At 37.1% G+C, this 23160-nt stretch overlaps 1 protein-coding gene across 1 annotated transcript; it reads left to right on the forward strand.

Annotated features, from left to right (window-relative positions):
- Nucleotides 1-2251: 2251 nt before the first annotated feature.
- On the forward strand, nucleotides 2252-22849 carry degs1 (delta(4)-desaturase, sphingolipid 1). Its single transcript, XM_083898171.1, has 3 exons — nucleotides 2252-2473; nucleotides 17973-18715; nucleotides 20584-22849. The coding sequence occupies exons 1-3, from the start codon at nucleotides 2392-2394 to the stop codon at nucleotides 20728-20730; spliced, it is 972 nt and encodes a 323-aa protein (XP_083754297.1). The 5' UTR covers nucleotides 2252-2391; the 3' UTR covers nucleotides 20731-22849.
- Nucleotides 22850-23160: the final 311 nt, after the last annotated feature.

Genomic DNA, 23160 nt, shown 5'->3' on the forward strand with positions numbered 1-23160 from the left:
TCCGGCTATTTACACAAGTATTAAAGTACAGCAGTGTTTGAATTAGGTTTGTCTGATCGCTGTGAATCGATTCCTAGGATGTGGTGATATCACATTCCAGAGCTTTTGTTGTTTAATTCCAGTTAAAAAACACACATATTGAATATAAAAGGCTATGTTTGTGATATTGCTATCCTCTAATGTAAAGAAAAAGAGTCACTGGTTTGGTCAAAAATCTCAATTCATGCACCAAGATGGTGGGAGGGGGTCCCCAAAATTAAATGAATCTTAGGGCCTCATAAAGGCGTGGGCCGGCCCTGTGTTGGTGTTTAAGATACTGACACATATTCAGGGTAACTTCATCTGTGCATGCTGGACCTAGAACCAGCATAAAACATGGCAGCCAACAAGCAAACAAATGATATGATAAAATCATTTTAAGATAAGATTGTGATGTCTGCTGTCTACTGCTGCGGCTTGTTTGGAAAGAAACAGAAACTATGTGTTATGATGTTAAAATTACTGATTTTCTCTATGGGATTTGGTGCAAAACAACATTTATTTTATTTCCAGAATGCCAGTGACAGTGAAATAAAGCACAAAAATGCAGGACGTATTGTACATTGATTTTATTTCGGTGAGATTAAGTGGCTAAAATCTCTTCTCAGCACTGTTAACGTGTCATATATATCACACTGACATTGTGATATTGACAGTGAACAATCTCGTAGAATTGCAACTGGGAAATAGCCGTGCATTCCTTTGACAGTAAGCGTCTTTGTTTTTCCACATGCTCACAAACTCCCAGTTGTGCCAGTGGGGCCTTGATGAGATCCTCCTGAGCCTTGTTTGCAGAGACAATACACTCCTTTGTTGAACATTCAGCTCTGGTGTTGTTGCTGATGCCTATTCTTGTGCTGCTGTGTGTGAGTCTCACTCTGGTGGTGGAGTCATAATGGCTGACACATGCTGTTTCATGCTTTAAAACAAGACAATTCCATTTTTTTTAACAAACAAACAAAAACATGTGTGGTAATTAAAAAAAATGTGAGGCTGTGTCAGTATAAGGACACCAAGGTCTTGACCTCTGTGTAGACCAGGGGTGTCAAACTCAAATACAGAGTGGGCCAAAATTTAAAACTGAACAAAGCCGCGGGCCAAGGTTGAACAAATTAACCTTTTAATAGGGACCCAAACAAGTTTTGCATTGAATATTGAACAAGCAAGGCTTATATAACTTTATAGTGACATGCAAAATCATTCTGCATTCTCCATCTTAAAAGACAGACAACAGAAATCCTTTGAACAGTGTCTATGTTCTTAAATCGTTACTGTGATCACAACTCCTGCACTTTATGTTGATCTAGTGAAATGCTTATTTATTTAATAATTTACCCCACACTATGCAATACTTATATACTGTGTAATACTTATATTGTATATACAGATTTTTATCCTGCTTAAATTACATTCCATACAGTGCAAATATTTATATTGCAATATCTATATTTTTACTGGTACCCTGCTAAAATCACTTTCATACTGTGTAAATATTTCTATTTCTATTTTTATATACTGCAAAATTACATTTCATTCTGTGATATTTATATTCTATATGCTGCTAAAATCACATCTCACACTGTGATATTTATATTTCTATATTTCATATACTGTAAAAAAATTACATTTCATACTGTGGAAATAGTCTTATTTATTTTTTATACCCTGCTATGGGTCACGTCTCATAGAAATGCGCTATTTATATTTAAACCCTGCTATTTCATACTGTGCAATAATAATTTGATGGCTGTTTATCCTTTTAATGTAGTACGCTGCAACTGAAAACACACCTCACGTTAACTAGGGTCACTATTTTTTTAATGTCCTTTTTGACCCATACTCTGGTTGTTGTTGTTGTTGTTCTTTGTTTTTAGCTGTATGCACTTTCACTTTTTACTTTTTGTACAACTCGTATAATGACAATAAAGGCATTCTATTCTATTCTATTCTATTCTATTCTATTCTAGTTGCAATTTTGTATTTCAATGTTTTGTTTTGTAAATGTTGCATTTCCTGCTTCTTATTTAACTGTTTGATGTGTGCTGCTGCCTTTCTTGGCCAGGTCACCCTTGAGAAAGAGATCTTGATCTCAATGGGTCTTTTATCTGGTTAAATAAAGGTTAAATAAATAAAAATAAAAGGGTGTTTTGTGGAGACACAGCGGGAGGAGGAGCTTCCTCTGTGGGCAGAGCTGAGCAGCAGACGAGCCCGGGCAGCAGGAGACTGAGCTGAGGAGGACGAGGAGGACGAGGAGGAGAAGATCCACGCTCACGTTCTCTTTCTCCACCTTTTTCAAAAAACACGCTCGTCTCTAACAAAAATAAACATCCACAGTAACAGTAACAGTAAAAGATGGGGAACACGGTCGCTCGTGAGGACTTCGAGTGGGCATACACGGAGCAGCCGCACGCCGACAGGAGGAAAGAGATCCTGGGTGAGTTAGCTTCTCCTTTAGCTCGTTTTTGGACAAACCTATAGTTTCGTACATTTGGATCAGAACGAAGCTAACGTTACTCCGGTGGCTAATATGTCAACACTAGCATTAGCTAAACGTGTAATGGAGTCTACTCAGCTGACCTGTTAGCTAGTGGACACAAGCTAACGGTTCCATGGATTATTTGCCACGTCCTTCCACAATTGACCCGTGTTTAGGGTTAATGTCGGTGATTAGTTTACGCCGTTTTTCATAACTAACACCAGCAGCTCGACTATTCATTAGCTGGTTACACGCAGTTATTAGTGCAGTTTGACAAAGTAACGTTAGCGGTAGTGGTTTTAGCCACTCCCTGACATGACATAACGTACAGGAAAGTTGCTGTAACGGTTCCACATCCTGCCAGCGATCGACTCGACTCACACTGATGCCGTTTGTCCGACTTCTACATATTAGTCATGGTTTTGTCCGTGACATTTTAGAAAATGGCAGAAATTTGTCAGCACAGAGGCGTTTCAACAGTTTTGGTGGCTGCAGGTTAAAGTGTATATACAGTTCTAGCACTATTGGGATTGCAACAGACTGCTGGCCACTGATTGGTTAAGAGTAGGAGTGCTGGAGGAGGCATACAGTGGCGCTCACGTGCCTGGCTGACCCCCTCAGGTTGAGCCTTGCTCAAGGGCACTTCAGCTGCGGACAGGTTGGGGTTTGAACCGGCTACCCTCCAGTCTCAAGCTTGAAGCCCTGATTTGTGCGACACTCATGCTGTCAGTTAGTTGGCTCTCGTTACGTTTTGAGTCGATGGCGACGTGCATTTATCCATGTGCAAATGGGCTCTCCGTATCCAATGCAGCCTGGATCATTTATTAACAGCACTGCAGGCTGATACACAGGAATAACTCAAAATATGCAGGGTGACAGAGATATTCACCTGCGGTTCGTTAATGTAAACACACGGAACACATGACTTCCTGCTTCACCGACGCACCTCTCTGAGGTCACACGCAACACACAGTAATAATTCATCTAAGGGACATTTAGAATAGATGTGCGATTAAGTTAACTATGACATTAATGCGATTAATCGCGATTAAATATTTAAAAAAAATGGTCGACCCATCTGTGCTAAAAGAGAGAAACAAAAGATCGTGAAACGAACTGTGACCTTAAAATCGAAAATCAAATCAAGGATTTGGAGTGTCATGTCACTCTGAGTATGGCCGGGTACAGCATCCCATTTCAGGGGGGCTGAAGGACATTCTCTTTTGATGTAGCATGGGCGAGAGGTCGGGAAATATCATGACCCTGGAGTTGCCACACTGTAGCTCTCTTTTGCGAGCGGCGTCTAGCCTTGACTTGACTTGGACTTGCGATCCATGACTTGAGACTTGACTTAGACTTGCACGAAATGACTCAGCTGCCGAGCAACCACGGGTTGCCAGTTACGTCAGAAAACGAAACTTAAAAGACCTTGCTATTTTGAATTTGAATGTAGTAACCGTTTTTGGCCACATTCTTACATATGGCACCTTTAACACTACAAATACACGATTCGATACATTCCACAATTTTTTTTTTATTTAAAAAAACATTTTATTTAAACAACATTTACTTCTAGCAACTTAATGTAACATTTAATAACAATATTTTGGAACACTGAACAGATTTGAACATTAATAAATAAATAATCAAAGATTTCTCTCTTTTCTGTAACAAAATACTACTTTTAAAAAATACAAAGTAAATGATCAATCAGACTGGGATTTGTCCCCAAAGCATGCTGGGAAGTGTAGTTCTTCATGAGAAGCAGTCTTGTTCCAGTGGAAATAACTTGTTTTGATAAACAGCAAAGGTGAATCTTGTTCGTAGAGTGATAAAAATGTGAATTCTCCGCTGTTTACATAATCATGCTGACGCTCCGGTGCCGCTTCTCAATGTGTGCGCTGGAACGGGTTTTCTCGCTCCTGCGGGTTTGATCCATCTGTGTTTTAACTGTGTTTGGTGAACATAAGAATGGTTTATATGAGCTTTTAGCTGAGTTTCTGACCTTTCTGTGGGTATGCAGCATGTCTGTGTTTGTTAAAGTTAGACATGGTTTTATGACGCCTTTGTCACTGCGTCTGACGCTGCCCCGGCACAGGGGACATCAGTAAAGAAGAGATTAACGCGATTAAAAAACACAACGCGTTAATGATGACTATAATTAATTAATCACAATTAACGTGATAATTTGACACCCCTAATAAAAATAAGTTTGGTAGCACTAACAGCTCATATCATGAGGCTGACTGGAAAAATGACTTGGAGTTAGAAAAGGCGTGTTGCAATTCTGTTTTCTCACGCCACGACACAGGTTCGTGGCTCTGAGGATCGCGATTTAGATTTCGATACGCATATCGTTACAGCCCTAGTTTTCTGACATTAATAATTCGGAAATGTCTGGAGAATTGAGTCGAGACATTATTTCCCCTGAGTTCATGTAATGGAATATTTCAGACTAGATAAGACTAGTCAGACCCACCAGCCAAATGTTGTTGCACAAATAATTGATTCATTGACCAAGAAAACGATTAATCTGATGAATAATTAACAGTAATCTTCAAAATTGTCAAATCTGCCTTTAGAGACCTTTGGACCAGACACTTTAGTCAGCTCATATTGTGTATTGTTGTGTTTAATCAACATTCCAAGCCTCGTTTAATGACTAAACTGAGCCACTGACCATGTGATGGGGTCTCTGTGACAGATGATTCACATCAATGACTTCAAGAGGCAGCTCTATGACCCTTGAAATTAGGTAAATGCAACAGTCCTCCTTTGTGTCCAGGTTTCCTTTTCAGGTGTAGTTAGCCCGGGGGTCGGCAACCCACGGCTCTTACAAACCACTGTTACTGGACATCAGCGCGTGGCTGCTGAAGAGAAAGCAGATTGAATTGTAAACCGTGTCTGGTTTAGCCTTTTCCCCACTCGTGATGGTCACAGCTGTGTGGACGGTGATCAAAATGCAGACATTTTTGTTGTTTTGCCCTGGTTGACAGTGAGTGATGTACTTTTCAGCACCCGTGTGGTGAATAGCGGCAGTTGCGTCTTTACGCAACCAGGCTTGTTTTCTTGGCTTGTGATGTATTTGCCAACTCAAGTGAAGTAAAAAAGTGATGTCCCTGCCCTTTCCTGTGTAAGGCTCCACCATGCAATACCAACACCACACTGTCTCTGAGCCTCTGAAGATGTGCGTAACCATGTCTTCATGCGGCGCAGAGTGGAAATGTTCTCTCTCCGTGACAATTTATTTACATTTTGGGGTCATCAGAAGAGGGTGCTGCAGCACCCCCAGCACCCCTACTTCCCGTGGTACTGGTTATAACAGGTAAAAACAGCAATAAAATGTCAACAGTTTTCTTTTTGTCGTACTATAATTTCACAAATGAACAACTATAGTTCGACTCAGTGGATGACAAAAAAAAATTTGGAAATGAAAATTGAATTAGTATCTTAGTATCACGGTTGGTGTAGTGGTTAGCACTCTTGCCTTTGCAGCAAGAAGACCTGGGTTCCTGGGTTCAAGCCCTGTTTGGAACAACTTCGGAACAAGGGCCTTTCTGCAAGGAGTTTGCATGTTCTCCCCGTGTGTGCGTGGGTTTTCTCCGGGTTCTCCAGCTTCCTCCCACAGTCCAAAAAGTGAATGTGAAAAATGTGAGCGAATGGTGGTTTGTCTCGATATGTGGCCCTGCGATGGACTGGCGAACTGTCCAGGGTGAACCCCGCCTATCACCCAATGTCTGCTGAGATAGGCACAGCACCCCCGCGACCCTCTGGTGGAGGATGAAGCGGTAGATAATGGATGGATGGAATTAGTTTCTTTATAATTTTGTTGTGAGCAAATGTTGACTGTAAGTCTGTGGTAATATTTGCCCATTAATTGCATATCATTTTAATATTTTATATTGTAACCGAAATAAAACTATTCATTCATTCATTCATTCAGTATCTTGTATGACCTCCTTTTGCATTAAAAAACTTCTGTCAAAGATACTAGAAATATGCTTTTGGATAGGTTCAAATCCCTCTGAATATAGTATAACTATATATACAAGTATAAACTGTGTTATCTTCATTTTATTTATATATATGTAAAGGTTGCTGACCCCTGGGTTAGCCTCAGTCTCCAGCACTTAGTTTTTTTTTTATGGTGTTAGCACAGCTCATGTACTTCATATGTATCGTATCAGCACAAGTATCTGGTGAGAGTGGCAGCATACTGTTCATGTTAATACTTGCAGCTGCAAGCAAGCTTGCTGTGATTGTTCCCACAGGGTTGGACATATTTGGGCCTTGTCTTTGCTTGTTTGCCTGGGGCCTGTCGGTCTCTCTGTCGTGTGTGTGTGTGAGATACAGGCTGTGGTGTTGCTGCGACTTGTCTTCGAGCTGAATACTATTTCAAACTATAGTTGTTCACCAGAGGGAACATGCTAATGTGGTCAGACCTTGACCTGCTTTGCTCTATATCTTTTGGAAAGCAGATGAATGAGCTGAGAAGCTAAAAATAGCCCTCAGGGTGGACATATCAAACCTCAATTGAACTGCTGGAATCATGTTTTAATTAATGTATCCTCAAGTTTTTAAAACATTTTTTCTGTTTTTGCATTTTTTAAAGTATTTCAAAGTAGGGCTGCAACGATTAATCGATTACTACGTTAAAATTAATTTTCCTATTTAACTACGCCATTGCTCACTGTAGCCAAAAGCACAGCAAACCTTGCGTAGCAACCCCTACTGATCGGGCGGTAAATTGCAGTGCATATCCGTCACCACGACGGCGAAGTATGAAGGCTCGAGGCGTCTCCGTGGTGACACAGTCGGATAACGCATTACGCAGTCGGAGTCCAAGTATAATGTGGCCTTTAGATGGTGAAGGGGCAGTGACGAAGGTGTACAGTTGCCTTGGTGTGGTCATGCAAATAAATCTGTGAAATATCTACAAAATTTAAAGTTCATGTACACATTTACTGAATACAGAGATTGTGTATTTCAAATTACATCAGGAGATCTTAATCACAAATTGAACCTTGTGCTTCCCTGTTTTAGTTTGACGGTAACCTCCTGACTGAGTGAAGGTCAGTAACGTGGCCGTGTTTAGTGACTTGTTAAACATATAAATTGGCTTATCAACACTTGGCTGTTTGCACAGCCAACTACAGTGCACACATGCATTGTTAAAGGTAAACTGACCACACGTTTACAGTACAGTGCTTCTTCTCTAATCAGTCACTCTGACCCTCAAAGGATAAGTGTAGATAACCGGTATAGTAGGGATGTACCAAAAGGAAAATTGTTGGCTGAAACCGAAAAATCAGGAAGCACTTGGCCGAAAAAACCGAAACCAAAAAAACAATCCCTAATAAACAGTATATGACGGGGCTGCACAATATTGGAAAAAAAGTGAAAAAGTTTATGCTCTGACATTAAATAGTTTGAAGTGAATGGATGGAATGATGCTTGAGTTGCTATTAACTAGCTGCCAGTAGGGCTGGGTGATATGGGCAAAAATCTTATCACAATATGCAATATCATCAAATATTAGTGCAGATCCATAAAAAACAACGTTTTCATAAATCTGTTGGGTTAATTGTTATTATTATAATTAATCTAGAATGGTAATTTGATACACAAGAAATACTGCGCAAATTACAGCCTTAGTATATATACTAGTGCTGTCAAGCGATTAAAAAAAATTGTGCGATTAATTAATTGTGATCTGTAATTAATTAATCTATTTAATCAGATTTTTAATCCCACCTAAAATTGCTGAGAAAAGCACTCAACTTAAGGTGTTTTCATTTAAATTCATTATGACATTATTGTGGCAGATCAAAAGACTGATAACAAAAAAGTGGCTTTATAAAGTAATGTATTGTTTTGACAAAGCCATTTACATTCTGCTGTGTTATTATCAAACTCTAAATAATATGAAAATACAAATAAAAATCGAGTCCATGTAATGTGCTGTAAGTAAACATGAAAAAACAGTAATCAGTTAGAATTTCTGAGCAATACAACACTCAACTTGATTTTTCTCTGCTTCAGATAATAAACAATAAATAAATCCGACCCATCAATCACAGTGCTGTAAGTTAGCACGTATGACACATTTGAGCGGACATTCACCCTTCTCTAATCAGAACGATCTAATGTCGCTCTGTAATGATCAATCAGACCAGGATTTGTACCCAAAGCATGCTGGGAAGAGTAGTTCTTCATTAGAAGTGGTTTTGTTTTCCGGTGGAAAGAACACACCACATTTCTGCTTGTATTTCTTGAAAGTCAGTTGTTGTTTTGCTCTTATTTTGGTGCTGGATCCGTGAATCTTGGTCGTAGAGTGATAAAAATGGTACCACTGGAATCTGCAGATTCTCCGCTGTCCAGTCGACACATTTTTTTTTGTTTAAATAATCACGCTAACGCTCCGGTGCCGCTTTTCAATGTGTGTGCTTTAACATTTTTTTCGCTCCTGCTGGTTTGATCCATCTGTGTTTTAACTGTATTCTGTGAACATAAGAAAGGTTTATATGAGCTTTTAGCTGAGTTTTTGACCTTTCTGTGGGTATGCAGCATGTCTGTGTTTGTTAAAGTTAGATATGGTTTTATGATTTTTTTGTTGCTGTGTGTGACGCTGCCGGTACAGGGGGCAACTGTGAAGAAGAGATTAACTCATTAACTATGACTTTAATTAATCAATCCCAATTAACGCGATAATTTCACACCCCTAATGTATACATCTGGGGTTGTAACTAACGATTACAGATATAACTAGAAAGGGGATTGGGATTGGGATTGCCTGGGATTGCTGTCAAATGCGCAAACTGAAGCTATGCTGAATTGCTGGTTTGAAGCATTTGAATTTGTACAAATTGATTGAAAAATATGTAACTGTCTGCAAAATGAAGTTGAGGTTTGATGAGTAGTTTGAAATATACATGTATTTGAAAACGAAGTTGAAATAACCCTAACCCTTGGACAGAACCAGACTCAAACATGTGCAGCATCTGCCTCCACTGGTTGGGGTTAGAGGAAACAGAGGACAGAGGAGAGGTGGAGGACAGAAAGGACAAGAGGGAGGTAGAGACAGAAGAAAGAGACAGTTGTCCAATCAAATAACGTAGTCACCAAATAACGCCCTTAATTGTGCATGGGAATGAACTAAATGACCCGTCTCATCATAGATTGCTGTCCTCGGTGGCCAGTCATTCTCTGTACATTTAAAATCTGACCACACACACAGCACTGTTCAATTTTATTATCTATTATTATTTTATTCTATTTTCCTATGTTTGCATGTATGTGAGGTGACCTTATCTATGTGGGAACGCACAACAATCTAGCTTCCTTCATCCCAGTTCAGTTTAACTAAGGGGCAGGTCTTTATTTAGTGAATGACATGGTGCAGACAAGAAGAGTGATGTGGAGAAGGATACAGTATGTGGGAAGATAACTGTTTACTCTAAACATCAGAACAGTGTCTGATTTCAAAACGAATGCTCAAACTCAACAGCTCAAACACACAGCTCTCAGCCTTGAGGCATATGGGGTGTGTGTGTGTGTGTGTGTGTTGTGTGTGTGTGTGTGTGTGTTCTTGTACTTGCGGCATACTGAGGACCAATGACGGTTTTTTAACCAACAAAGTGAGGTCTTTTTTACGAAGTGAGGACATTTTGGCCGGTCCTCACTTTGTTTTCATTAAAATCACTTCCTTAGGTTGCTATAACATGCTATACTCAATTTGTAAAAAAAAAACGGACGACATAGTATAGTATGACGTTTGTTGTCATATTTTGGGTCAATTTTTTTTTTCAAATTTTGGACGACCTAGTATAGTATGATGGTTTTGTCAAATTTTGGACCAAAAATTTTGGGTCCATTTTTTTTTTTAAATTTTGAACGACATAGTATAGTATGACGTTTTTGTAAAATTTTGGGTCAAATTTTTTTTTTCAAATTTTGAACGACATAGTATAGTATGATGGTTTTGTTAAATTTTGGACCAAAAATTTTGGGTCAATTTTTTTTTTTTACATTTTGGACGACAGTATAGTATGACGTTTTTGTAAAATTTTGGACCAAAAATTTTGGGTCAAATTTTTTTTTTCAAATTTTGAACGACATAGTATAGTATGATGGTTTTGTCAAATTTTGGATCAAAAATTGTGGGTCAATTTTTTTTTTCAAATTTTGAACGACATAGTATAGTATGACGTTTGTTGTCATATTTTGGGTCAATTTTTTTTTCAAATTTTGGACGACATAGTATAGTATGATGGTTTTGTCAAATTTTGGACCAAAAATTTTGGGGCCATTTTTTTTTTTTAATTTTGAACGACATAGTATAGTATGACGTTTTTGTAAAATTTTGGGTCAAATTTTTTTTTTCAAATTTTGAACGACATAGTATAGTATGATGGTTTTGTTAAATTTTGGACCAAAAATTTTGGGTCAATTTTTTTTTTTTACATTTTGGACGACAGTATAGTATGACGTTTTTGTAAAATTTTGGACCAAAAATTTTGGGTCAAATTTTTTTTTTCAAATTTTGAACGACATAGTATAGTATGATGGTTTTGTCAAATTTTGGATCAAAAATTTTGGGTCAATTTTTTTTTTCAAATTTTGAACGACATAGTATAGTATGACGTTTGTTGTCATATTTTGGGTCAATTTTTTTTTCAAATTTTGGACGACATAGTATAGTATGATGGTTTTGTCAAATTTTGGACCAAAAATTTTGGGTCCATTTTTTTTTTTTAATTTTGAACGACATAGTATAGTATGACGTTTTTGTAAAATTTTGGAACAAAAATTTTGGGTCAAATTTTTTTTTTCAAATTTTGAAAGACATAGTATAGTATGATGGTTTTGTTAAATTTTGGACCAAAAATTTTGGGTCAATTTTTTTTTTTACATTTTGGACGACAGTTTAGTATGACGTTTTTGTAACATTTTGGACCAAACATTTTGGGTCAATTTTTTTTTTTAAATTTTGAACGACATAGTTTAGTATGACTTTTTTGTAACATTTTGGACCAAAAATTTTGGTTCAATTTTTTTTTTCAAATTTTGAACGACAGTTTAGTTTTACGTTTGTTGTCATATTTTGGGTCAATTTTTTTTTTAAAATTTTGGACGACATAGTATAGTATGATGGTTTTGTCAAATTTTGGACCAAAAATTTTGGGTCCATTTTTTTTTATTTATTTTGAACGACATAGTATAGTATGATGGTTTTGTAAAATTTTGGAACAAAAATTTTGGGTCAAATTTTTTTTTTCAAATTTTGAAGGACATAGTATAGTATGATGGTTTTGTTAAATTTTGGACCAAAGATTTTGGGTCAATATTTTTTTTTTACATTTTGGACGACAGTACAGTATGACGTTTTTGTAAAATTTTGGACCAAAAATTTTGGGTCAAATTTTTTGTTTCAAATTTTGAACGACATAGTATAGTATGATGGTTTTGTCAAATTTTGGAACAAAAATTTTGGGTTAATTTTTTTTTTTCAAATTTTGAACGACATAGTATAGTATGATGGTTTTGTCAAATTTTGGACCAAACATTTTGGGTCAAATTTTTTTTTTTAATTTTGAACGACATAGTTTAGTATGACGTTTTTGTAACATTTTGGACCAAACATTTTGGGTCAATTTTTTTTTTTAAATTTTGAACGACATAGTTTAGTATGACGTTTTTGTAACATTTTGGACCAAAAATTTTGGGTCAAATTTTTTTTTCAAATTTTGAACGACAGTATAGTTTTACATTTGTTGTCATATTTTGAGTCAATTTTTTTTTTCAAATTTTGGACGACATAGTATAGTATGATGGTTTTGTAAAATTTTGGACCAAAAATTTTGGGTCAAATTTTTTGTTTCAAATTTTGAACGACATAGTATAGTATGATGGTTTTGTAAAATTTTGGACCAAAAATTTTGGGTCAAATTTTTTGTTTCAAATTTTGAACGACATAGTATAGTATGATGGTTTTGTAAAATTTTGGACCAAAAATTTTGGGTCAATTTTTTTTTTTCAAATCTTGAACGACATAGTATAGTATGATGGTTTTGTCAAATTTTGGACCAAAAATTTTGGGTCAAATTTTTTGTTTCAAATTTTGAACGACATAGTATAGTATGATGGTTTTGTAAAATTTTGGACCAAAAATTTTGGGTCAAATTTTTTGTTTCAAATTTTGAACGACATAGTATAGTATGATGGTTTTGTAAAATTTTGGACCAAAAATTTTGGGTCAATTTTTTTTTTTCAAATCTTGAACGACATAGTATAGTATGATGGTTTTGTCAAATTTTGGACCAAAAATTTTTGGTCAAATTTTTTGTTTCAAATTTTGAACGACATAGTACAGTATGACGTTTTTGTAAAATTTTGGACCAAAAATTTTGGGTCAAATTTTTTTTTTCAAATTTTGAACGACATAGTATAGTATGATGGTTTTGTAAAATTTTGGACCAAAAATTTTGGGTCAATTTTTTTTTTTCAAATCTTGAACGACATAGTATAGTATGATGGTTTTGTCAAATTTTGGACCAAAAATTTTGGGTCAACTTTTTTTTTTCAAATTTTGAACGACATAGTATAGTATGACGTTTGTTGTCATATTTTCGGTCAATTTTTTTTTTCAAATTTTGAACGACATAGTATAGTATGATGGTTTTGTAAAATTTTGGACCAAAAATTTTTGGTCAAATTTTTTGTTTCAAATTTTGAACGACATAGTACAGTATGACGTTTTTGTAAAATTTTGGACCAAAAATTTTGGGTCAAATTTTTTGTTTCAAATTTTGAACGACATAGTATAGTATGATGGTTTTGTCAAATTTTGGACCAAAAATTTTGGGTTAATTTTTTTTTTTCAAATTTTGACAACAGTATAGTATGATGGTTTTGTCAAATTTTGGACCAAACATTTTGGGTCAAATTTTTTTTTTAAATTTTGAACGACATAGTTTAGTATAACGTTTTTGTAATATTTTGGACCAAACATTTTGGGTCAATTTTTTTTTTTTAATTTTGAACGACATAGTTTAGTATGACGTTTTTGTAACATTTTGGACCAAAAATTTTGGGTCAAATTTTTTTTTCAAATTTTGAACGACAGTATAGTTTAACATTTGTTGTCATATTTTGGGTCAATTTTTTTTTTCAAATTTTGGACGACATAGTATAGTATGATGGTTTTGTCAAATTTTGGACCAAAAATTTTGGGTCCATTTTTTTTTTTTAATTTTGAACGACAGTATAGTATGACGTTTTTGTAAAATTTTGGGTCTAATTTTTTGTTTCAAATTTTAAACGACATAGTATAGTATGATGGTTTTGTCAAATTTTGGACCAAAAATTTTGGGTAAATTTTTTTTTCAAATTTTGAACGACATAGTATAGTATGATTGTTTTGTCAAATTTCGGACCAAAAATTTTGGGTCAAATTTTTTTTTTCAAATTTTGAACGACAGTATAGTATGATGGTTTTGTCAAATTTTGGGTAAAAAATTTTTTTCAAATTTTGGACGACAGTATAGTATGATGGTTTTGTCAAATTTTGGACCAAAAATTTTGGGTCCATTTTTTTTTTTTTAATTTTTAACGACCTAGTTTAGTATGACGTTTTTGTAACATATTGGACCAAAAATTTTAGGTCAAATTTTTTGTTTCAAATTTTAAACGACATAGTATAGTATGATGGTTTTGTCAAATTTTGGACCAAAAATTTTGGGTCAATTTTTTTTTCAAATTTTGAACGACATAGTATAGTATGATTGTTTTGTCAAATTTCGGACCAAAAATTTTGGGTCAAATTTTTTTTTTCAAATTTTGAACGACAGTATAGTATGATGGTTTTGTCAAATTTTGGGTAAAATTTTTTTTTCAAATTTTGGACGACATAGCATAGTATGATGGTTTTGTCAAATTTTGGACCAAAAATTTTGGGTCCATTTTTTTTTTTTAATTTTTAACGACCTAGTTTAGTATGACGTTTTTGTAACATATTGGACCAAAAATTTTAGGTCAAATTTTTTGTTTCAAATTTTGAACGACATAGTATAGTATGATGGTTTTTTTCAAATTTTGGACCAAAAATTTTAGGTCAAATTTTTTGTTTCAAATTTTGAACGACATAGTATAGTATGATGGTTTTGTCAAATTTTGGACCAAAAATTTTGGGTCAATTTTTTTTTTCAAATTTTGAACGACATAGTATAGTATGATGGTTTTTTTCAAATTTTGGACCAAAAATTTTGGGTCAAATTTTTTTTTCAAATTTTGAACGACATAGTATAGTATGATGGTTTTGTCAAATTTTGGACCAAAAATTTTTAGTCACATTTTTTTATTTTATTTTGGCCAGCAGTTTTTTGTAGATGTCGTTCATGAAGTAGATATTTGTAATTGTGTTGATTTATAAAGTGGAAATGCTGGTCCTCAGTATGCAGCAAGTACAAGTATGTGTGTGTGTGTGTGTGCGTTGTGTGTGATTTTTATCGATTAATTTGATCTTACTACAGCGCACCTTTTGCTCCGGAGACCTCTGACACAAGGATCAAACCGTGCCGAACAGTGCCGAACTGTAAATCTTTTAAAAATATTTAACAATCCCCAAAACGTGGGTTAATCTCCAACAATAACCAGGGAAATGTCTAAAATCTCAATATTTAACACAGTAGTCTGGTCCGTGACTATTTTGTCTTAAGTAGTAAAAAAAGAAGAAGAAAAAAACGATTTAAAGTGAAAATCAAATTTTTTATAAGTCTGAGATTTTATTTTTACACACACAGCCATAGTGGGTGTGTTTGTGTGTGATTAAAGTGTTCAAATTAAGATTGGAAAACAGAAATTATTATAATATGCTTCAGAGTCTCAGACAGTGATGTTATTGTTGTCCTGCGTCTCTGACCCGAATCATTCAGAAAGGACTCATTTACCGCACATGCACTGTATCCAGCCCATTTGTTAATCCCCCTCCCAGTCTCCACTACAGTCACATAAAGTCATTGCACTGCCCCGTTGCAACAGAGCTGACACAGACCTGCCAACCTCTACGCATTTTGTGTTGCAGATACACATACACAGTTCATCTGTTTACGTGCATCAGTGCAGCAAACCACACGTTAGCCTATGGGTCTAACTTTAGCCTGCTGGGAAACGGCGCTCGTTTCCATCCTGGCGTCAAACACAAGTGGACAGACGGACAGACGAAAATGATGTTTTCCCTCTCGGTCCATTGTGATAGTCTCGCTCGTTTTCCACAGGAAGGTGGTGCTGAATGCCGTGCCAACACTAAATAGACTGGGTGAATGTGTGTGTGTGTGTGTGTGTGTGTGTGTGAGTGTGTGTGTGTGTGTGTGCCTGTGTCTGCAGTTAATAAACATGATGGCCAGCAAACCTGAACAGAAGAGAATATGTGGCCCTCAGAAGTCTGTTTAAGAGACATTTTTCACTTCTATCTGTCATGCTAAAAGTCTTGTTGGAGGGAAATAACATAGCCCTTTGTGATGTCCAGGCCTTAGCTGGACATTTTTTCTTAAGTTACACAGAAACCATGTATTACTTCAAACAACATATTTAACGTGTTCCAGTTGTGCATTGATCTGAAGGTAATCATATTATAATGTAGACATAAGGTGCTAGCTTAAATACTTGGCAAGTAATAACTTTTTTCGCTGCTAGTTTAAATTTGACCCACTGTCTAGAATGGTCACTTTGTGGCAGAGGTGGACGCCGTCTTCACCTGAAATGTCCTGCCTCCTCCAATCAGTGTTTAAGAGAGTAGAGAGTTGATAAAAGGATTAACTGCATATCTAGGATCAGTGGTGAGAGCCATAAGTCTCTGTCTAATCAGTTCCCTGAAGAAATTTATCAGTCAGCCAGTTTATTAACAGATGATTAGGTGTGACTTGGCTTCTGTTTCACTTTCTTTTATCACGGCAGTATTCCCCCTCATTCCAGCACAGTCTAGGGATGGCACAATACCACTTTTTGCATCCCATACTGATACCACAAACTTGACTATCTACTAATATTATATCGATAGTCATCATAGACCGTTTACCCTGTGTGTTATACATATGTGCTAGCCATTTAAAGCTATTTCAAAGACATACTGCTCCAACTGTGTAACACATATTCTTATAAAGAAGAAATAAATAAGCCACAACATGACTCGGTTAAAAATTTTTTTTAACATAGAGTGCAATCAGTTCACATCCAATATCCAACTAAAAATACAAAAACGAATCACTACCTGTATGCGTAGTTTAATGAAGTTTAAACATATTTCACAACATATTACCTAAACACAAATAAGTAAATTAACTAATGACCAAGAGCGCAGACCTCTCACTCTCTCGCACTCTCTCGCTCTCTCTCTCTCTCTCTCTCTCTCTCTCTCTCTCTCTCTGCGCACACAGATTTAAATGACAAACAAACAAATGCTGAATGCTGATCAAACGTTTTGTGCAAGTGATTTAAGGTCCTGACTCTTGTCTTAAATATGACGGGCCTATTCAGTGATTGAAACAAATATATAAACATTAATGAAACATTAAGTGGCTCTAAATCTAAAACGAGCAGCACGTCGAGTTGCCCAGTTACGCGGAGTGGTGTTGCGGCTACTGTGGCTAGCAAACTTGCTAAAATGGCGAGTGCTAGCTCTGGGGCTCACAACTCACCTGAACTTGTTGAAGAACTCCCGGACACTTTCTCAATGAGCCAGCAGGTTTCTGAACTGGAGAATGCTCCGGACTGACACGTCTGCATTAATCCATGAGTCGGTTAAACCGCTACAGGCCTCGGTGAACGCACTTCACGAGACTGTGCCTCAGTTCAATGGCCGCCTCGCTGCTGCAGAATCCCTGACGGGGGATAACTTTGAGATAATGTTCACATGAAAGTACAGCTGCAGCGCCCACCGCCAGCATATTAAAAATGCATAGCTTTTAGGACTATCAATGCTTTCTGAACATATTCACACACTTTTAAAAAAAATACCGCTATAATACCGAAAACCGCGATAATTTTGGTCACAATAACCGTGAGGTTCAATTTTCATACTGTGACACCCCTAATAGCAACATAATGTGCATTTAATCTGCATTTACTGTAGTTGTCATTCGGAATGAGCCAATATTGTCTTATATTGGTCAACACCAAGGGACAATCCAAAATCCTATATATCGCTTGCACAGAAAGAAAGAAAAAAAACATGTCATGTTGTGGACCATTTATTTCTTCTTCACGAGAGAAGAATATTTGTTACACAGTTTGAGAATTATTTCTTGTGTTCATAGTTAAAAGGATTGTGTTGAATCACTGCATCGGTACTGGAGTTGGTAATATCGCTATCGGTCAGGAAAAAGTGGTATTCTGCTATCCCTAGTTTGTATCGGTAATATCTTCACTGAATTTCACTTTCTTCTGTTGTTTTCTTCTACAGCTAAATATCCAGAAATCAAATCGTTGATGGGTCCCGACCTGAGGCTGAAATGGGTTGTATGCATGATGGTGGTGATACAGTTTCTAGCTTTCTACCTGGTCAAAGACTTGGACTGGAAATGGGTTTTGTTTTGGACCTATGCGTTTAGCAGCTGTATCAACCACTCAATGACCCTCGCCATTCATGAGATATCCCATAACACAGCTTTTGGAAACAGCAAGGCCATGTGGAACCGATACTTTGCCATGTTCGCCAACCTGCCCATCGGCCTGCCCTACTCCGCCTCCTTCAAACGCTATCACCTAGATCACCATCGCTACCTGGGTGGAGATGGTGTGGATGTGGACATCCCCACTGACTTTGAGGGCTGGTTCTTCTGCACACGCTTCCGGAAATTTGTCTGGATTATTTTGCAGCCACTCTTCTACGCTATCCGGCCTCTCTGCATCAACCCCAAACCCATCACCCAGCTGGAGGTGACCAACCTGGTTTTCCAGCTCTCCTTTAACTTCCTGCTCTACTGGTTGTGGGGCGCCAAGCCTGTGGTCTACATGCTGGCCGGCTCCATGCTGGGGATGGGCTTGCACCCCATCTCTGGTCACTTCATAGCCGAGCACTACATGTTCCTCAAGGGCCATGAGACCTACTCCTACTACGGCTCCCTCAACCTGCTCACCTTCAACGTGGGCTACCACAACGAGCACCACGATTTCCCCAGCATCCCAGGACGCAGGCTGCCCATGGTATAGTAAATATATCTATATTGTATCTATATCATGACATGAGACACGATATGGTCTTAGATTTTGGATATTGTCATTTAATCATATTGTATCTTTGATGCCTTTTAAAGGCTGTTGTATTGATATCAGGATAAAGCCTAAAAATATTCAGATTTTATGTATAAGCCATATCGCATATCCTTATATGTGTTAAATATCAAGTGTTCAACTTCAAATGTGTTGATCTTCAGTTTACTTTCAGAAGAGCAAAGAAAATACAACAGATTCACATTTACTTTCTAGTTGAACCAATCAATTCATCATCAAACATTTGATCTGATGTGAGGGATACATTTTCAACCAATTACGTAAAGGCGGCCCAGGTTTTAATATATCTGTCCTGTAAATTACTCTGATTATATCTCAACTTCTCCAATGGGATCACAGAGAGTAGCTCTTTTATGGTTGATACGGCAGCTGTGGAGCTGTCATGGCGCTCCAGTACTCCCACCAGCCTGATGTTATTCCTCCTTCACCGCAACTCGTAAATCCTCACATTTATCCTGTAATTATTCCGACTGAGCCTTGAGGCGCACCACTTCACGTTGCAGTGTAACGATATCATCTGTACACAAAGACAGACACTTCTAAGGCTGGTGTAGGGTCGAGATGAGTCACAAAGCAGACGGTTTAACTCAATCCTAAATCAAACAGACTTGTGCAAGTGTAAGAATCATATTTCACAGTGTTGATCCAACTGTCTTGTTGTTAAAAAGGTGGTCACACGATATCGTCCTCCTTTAGTTAGTTCATAGTCAGTTAATTAGTTGTACATGTCACTGTGTGTAGTGAGAAGTTATTTTTGTCTGACCACAATGAAGAGGACATGTCACCAGCAAACTCTGTCTACTCTACACTGAGTCTTAAAGGGATACTGTATTTGTATGAAGCATTGATAAAGCATTTGTTTTCTATCTTTTTAACCTCTTCTTCACGGTTGCCCCCGGGATCAGGGGCAGCGTCAGACGCAGCGACATAAGCGTCATAAAACCATGTCTAACTTTAACAAACACAGACATGCTGCATACCCACAGAAAGGTCAGAAACTCAGCTAAAAGCTCATATAAACCATTCTTATGTTCACCAAACACAGTTAAAACACCGATGGATCAAACAGCAGAAGCGGAAAAAAAACGTCACAGCGCACTCTTTGAAAAGCGGCAAAGGAGCGTCAGCGTGATTATGTAAACAAAAAAAACGTGTCGACTGGACAGCGGAGAATCTACAGATTCCAGCGGTACCGTTTTTATCACTCTACGACCAAGATTCACGGATCCAGCCCCAAAATAAGAGCAAAACAACAACTGACTTTCAAGAAATACATCAGAAATGTTGTCTTACCTTTGCTGTTTATCAAAACAAGTTATTTCCACCGGAACAAAACCGCTTCTAATGAAGAACTACACTTCCCAGCATGCTTTGGGGACAAATCCCGGTCTGATTGATCATTACAGAGCCACATTAGATCATTCTGATTAGAGAAGGGTGAATGTCTGCACAAATGCATCAGATTAAGATTCCCTTATTAGTCCCGCAGTGGGGACTAATAAGTCACATTTAAGACTTATTGTTGAGGGTCAGGGAAGAAGTGGTTAATATTTATTTTTGACAATCAAGTGATTATTCCTAGTGATAGTTTGTGTTTGTGAACCGCTCAGTGTCTTTCAAATTTTTGCATAATGCAACAACAATTCCATCTTTAATAATTGTATGCATGTTATTTAAAATATATACACATAAATAAGAATTAAAAGGTTGGGAAAATTCTGCTCATCCAGTCTTGGGGGAACCACTGATCTAAAGGCAGCATGTTTCTTCTTGGTTTCCAGGTGAAGAAAATAGCAGCGGAGTACTACGACGACCTGCCTCAGTACACATCGTGGGTGAAAGTGCTGTACGACTTCATCATGGACGACACACTGAGTCCGTACTCCAGAGTGAAGAGGAAGCTGAAGGGAGACGTAAAGCAGGAGTAAGCAAACACCATGACAGCAGCTCACAGTCATAGAGTCACCAGCTTCTGCCCATTAATCCTTTCTACGTGTGACATAAGGGGCGGAGTATAAAACATGCTTTATCTCAACAGAAATAGATTGTTTTAGAGATTTGTATATCCAGAAAAAACTAAAATGAAAGCGGTTCTATGTGGGACTGGCTGCACAAAGACTTCACTAATTCACCTTATCAATGTTTTTGTCTGTGACTTGAACAGTAAATAATGGATTTGTGTCTGTGGCACAAGGAAGAACTTATTAGATTTTAGTGGTGATGTGGAGCCATATTTAGGATTTGTTTTAAAAGCAATTATTAACTGAAGGAAACAGGAGTTTTCAACGCTTTCCAAAAGAATTGGGGGGGAAGAAAGTCATGGATCAATACCTCATACTATATGTTTATGTTACTGAGTGGCCTTGGTTTGTTGTTTGCATTCTCCAAGTCCTGGTTTCTCAGTTCTGGTTCTGGAGACCCACTGCTCTGCATGTTTTAGGTGTGTCCTTTAGCTCCTTGCTCCAGTTCATCTGATACAAATGAATGGGTGTTTGTCAGGCTTGTCCATGATGATCGGGTGTGTTGAAGCAAGGAATCATCTAAAACATGAACAACACATTTTAAGTCACGATCATTAGTAATGAAATTACTTTTAAAAAAATCATTGTCAGTTATTAATTATTGTCTTCTGTATGTTAGCTTGCAGCTCGTGGCACAGGTTATGAGGGATAATCATTAGTGGCACATTGGTTTTTAGGATTGTGTGGAGTTTTAGCAGCAGTTCTCAGTAATGTAGCAGGCGGAGGCTTCAAGTCATGTTCAGGCATTTAAAGGTCCAGTGTGAAGCATTTCACAGAGATTATTTGTAAAGTGACCTTCAGTGTGTTTTTAACAGAATGACACTTTTATGTGCTAGCAGCCTGAAGACATCCTTTTTGGTCTGTGAAGGACACTGTAGTTCCCCGACTCTTGAGAATGTGAGTTGTTACGATCACTGATCGTCACACACTGGACCTTTGAACTCTTAATAGTTTTCATAGAGCTGCAGAAGCAAAGCAAAAGAAGAGAAATATATCCAGAAAACACTGTTACAAAAAAAGTTAATGTAGATGTAGTGAAACTGAGCTGAATGAAACCGTGTCATCACTCATGTTTCATTTGTGTGGAGACCTCACAGTTGGTGTAGAAAGATGGTTTAGTGCAGGGGTTCTCAAAGTGTTGATACCTGAGGGACAATTTAGGAACCCAACATTGGACTGAGGGCTGACAAAAGAAAAAAAAACAGAAAGAAATCCCATTTGTAATAATTTTAATGACCAGATTGCAGTTGTACAGTTCACACTTATTGATCTGTAGTCAGTAATGTCCAATAAACATTTAACAAGCTTAGTAGCTCCTGGATTAAAACTATCAACTGTTATTCATTGCGGGGCGTCCAGAAATGTTTCTGGACGTGCCAGTCACCTGCCATTGGCCCGAGGGCCACACTTTGAGAACCAATGGTTTAGAGCGATCATCCAGCTCTGAAAGTCAACATGACTTCACAGCGTCAGACTCCTGACTTTGTGCATCCAGCCCCAGCAGACTCACAAACAGAATGAACCCGAAAACTTTACTCTACCATTCATGTCCAACATGTTGAAGTGGGAGTGAGATCAGTGAACGATGACTCTCTCCCTCTTTGGACCAAAGTTGAGTGAATCTTCCTCTTTAACCTCCCTCGTCCTGAACAGACACGTTTTGTGCTTTTTAACCTGCGACACTTAAACACACTGTGACCTGTGCCTCCATTATCAAGTGCCTCAAAGCTGTCTCTCCTCTGTCGTCTTAATCCACATCTAATGACTTTATTCACGTTGATGAGATGCCGAAAAAGTATTGAAGATTTAAAAAAAAAAAAAAAATCACTAGGCTTTTATTGTTATTATTATTGTTGTTGTTATTTGTTTCACTTCCTGCAGCTGAAGTCACATTTTCTGTTTTATGAAATTAACAATTGAACCAAATTACATCCGGCTGCTGTTGAATCAGGCGATTGCACCGTTTTGATACTCAGTATGTGTTGACAATTTGAAGCCAATAAAATAAATGAATGAATTAAAGGACTGTTCCGGTGAAGTGTGATATTTGTTATGAATCCACAAACAGTTTGTATTTGTAACAGTTTTCACTGAAGTTTAAGTTCTTTGCGAGGGCTAACTATGATTCTTTACTATGCACATTAATCAGTTATTAATCAAGTATTAAATTATCTGCAACTATTTTGATAAGCTATTATTCAGTGTTTTTATTAAGAATAATAATAGCTCTTTTTTTTTTTTTTTCTTTACTAATTAGTCAAATTGAATAATCATGTGGATGAACATACATATATATATATATATAGATATTTGTTACCTCTTTGGGTCCCAAAGGAC

This window comes from Microchirus variegatus (assembly GCF_963457635.1).
Source record: "Microchirus variegatus genome assembly, chromosome: 11".
In the NCBI taxonomy this organism is placed as follows: domain Eukaryota; kingdom Metazoa; phylum Chordata; class Actinopteri; order Pleuronectiformes; family Soleidae; genus Microchirus; species Microchirus variegatus.